Source organism: Salvelinus sp. IW2-2015, linkage group LG20 (genome assembly GCF_002910315.2).
Source record: "Salvelinus sp. IW2-2015 linkage group LG20, ASM291031v2, whole genome shotgun sequence".
Taxonomy (NCBI): Eukaryota; Metazoa; Chordata; class Actinopteri; order Salmoniformes; family Salmonidae; genus Salvelinus; species Salvelinus sp. IW2-2015.
The window spans coordinates 10,701,505-10,703,126 of NC_036860.1; the positions used below are offsets into that span (position 1 = coordinate 10,701,505).

At 38.9% G+C, this 1,622-nt stretch overlaps 1 protein-coding gene across 1 annotated transcript; it reads left to right on the plus strand.

Annotated features, from left to right (window-relative positions):
- Window positions 1-339: 339 nt before the first annotated feature.
- On the plus strand, window positions 340-1,325 carry LOC111980193 (interferon alpha-7-like). Its single transcript, XM_024010864.2, has 5 exons — window positions 340-465; window positions 565-651; window positions 783-932; window positions 1,018-1,110; window positions 1,213-1,325. Exons 1-5 carry the CDS (start codon window positions 340-342, stop codon window positions 1,318-1,320), a joined length of 564 nt encoding a protein of 187 aa, XP_023866632.1. The 3' UTR covers window positions 1,321-1,325.
- Window positions 1,326-1,622: the final 297 nt, after the last annotated feature.

The window sequence follows — 1,622 nt, forward strand, 5'->3', positions numbered from 1 at the left end:
CACATGATGAGAGAGAAGTGGAGGATACGAAAAGGGAAATCCGGTAGTCCTATTGCGGTTTTCACTAGGCCAAACTTTCTCAAATTCATTCATTTTATACACCTAGTGAGACCCCCTTTCACTTTTTGTTCATCCTTTAAATTCTCACAATTTAAGTTAAGCCGCAGATATGGGATCAGAAAACAAATTCAGACTCTGGAGGAAATGTGTACTGTCCTGGCAACAGGTGAGTCAATATATCATTTGATCATTGCTTCAGGTTTCAACGAATGAATCATTTTCAGGATTATATTCAACTAACAATGATACTCTGTTACAGGTCATCTAGCTACCCCAAGAATGGCACTTCAGACTATCACTTGGATGAGCACTTTCCTCTGCCTTGCGCAAGTTTGCTCCATGCCCATGCCYTGCCAGCTACAAGGACAGCTGGTGCGAGTAACCCACAACCTACTGAGAGACATGGTAAATTTTTTAAATTTCTTTTGACTTGAGATGTATTATCCAACTACGTTTATTAACTGAATAGCTCAACCTGACTTCAGTGTTTTCTATTGCTTTCAGGGGGGTAATTTTCCTCTGGAGTGTCTGCAGGAGAATGTCTTCATGGCATTCCCAGCCACTGCTTTCACAACCTCCGGCGCGCCACTGGTAAGTGCATGGGCGCATATCCAAGTGTTCTTTACAGCATGAAATAGTATTCGCAAATGTTAGGATTAGAAAGTAGAAAACCTTAAACTGCCATTGATGTTTTTAGAAATTATTGTTGTTGTCCGTTTCAGTTGAGCAGCAGTGGTGCTAAGGCTATTTATGAGACATTGAAGAACATCGACACATTGTTTGGAGCTGACGACATGCCTACTAAGTGGGACCAACGGAAGTTGGAGAATTTTCAGAATATTGTATACCGCCAGATTGAAGAGAGCAAATGTGTGAGTACCTACCTATGCCAATACAGATAGCTTAACTGTTTAAATGTGGTATGTTGACATTTGAATGAATTTCTTCTCGTGTCAGATGATGGGGAGCGTGGATACATGTGATTATCTAGTCAGGGCAAAGGTGCTGAAGACATATTTTGGGAACATCGCAGCTGTCCTTAAAGAAAAAGTAGGGTACAAGCAAATACACTATAATGGAAATCACTGTTTTGATAATATCTCTATGAATATTAGCCTACATTTCCCAAACAGTTCATTTGTATTTTCACAGAATTTCAGTTACTGTGCCTGGGAAGTGGTTCGAAAAGAGCTCCTGTACACCCTGCAGTTCATTCTGGAACACAACTCTGACAGACTTCTGTGGGCCAACAGAACATGAATTTGAACTTGTCGAACTGATTTACATACTGTACTTGATTTTGATAGCCTACCATTCTACAATTATGTAATGTGCAATGTCAAACTGCAATATAAGGCATTCATGATTTTATCTATCAAGGTTATATATTTATTTACATATTTATTTGAAAATCGTGCATACTGTTGCTGTCAAGTAAATCATAAAAAAAAAAAAATACTTTTAAATATTGCTACTCTGTGTGCTCATTCTGTAGCATCGTGATGCACTGTCTGTCAGTGTGTGAAAGTTCAGATTTGGGTTAAACATGCTCAGGACATTTT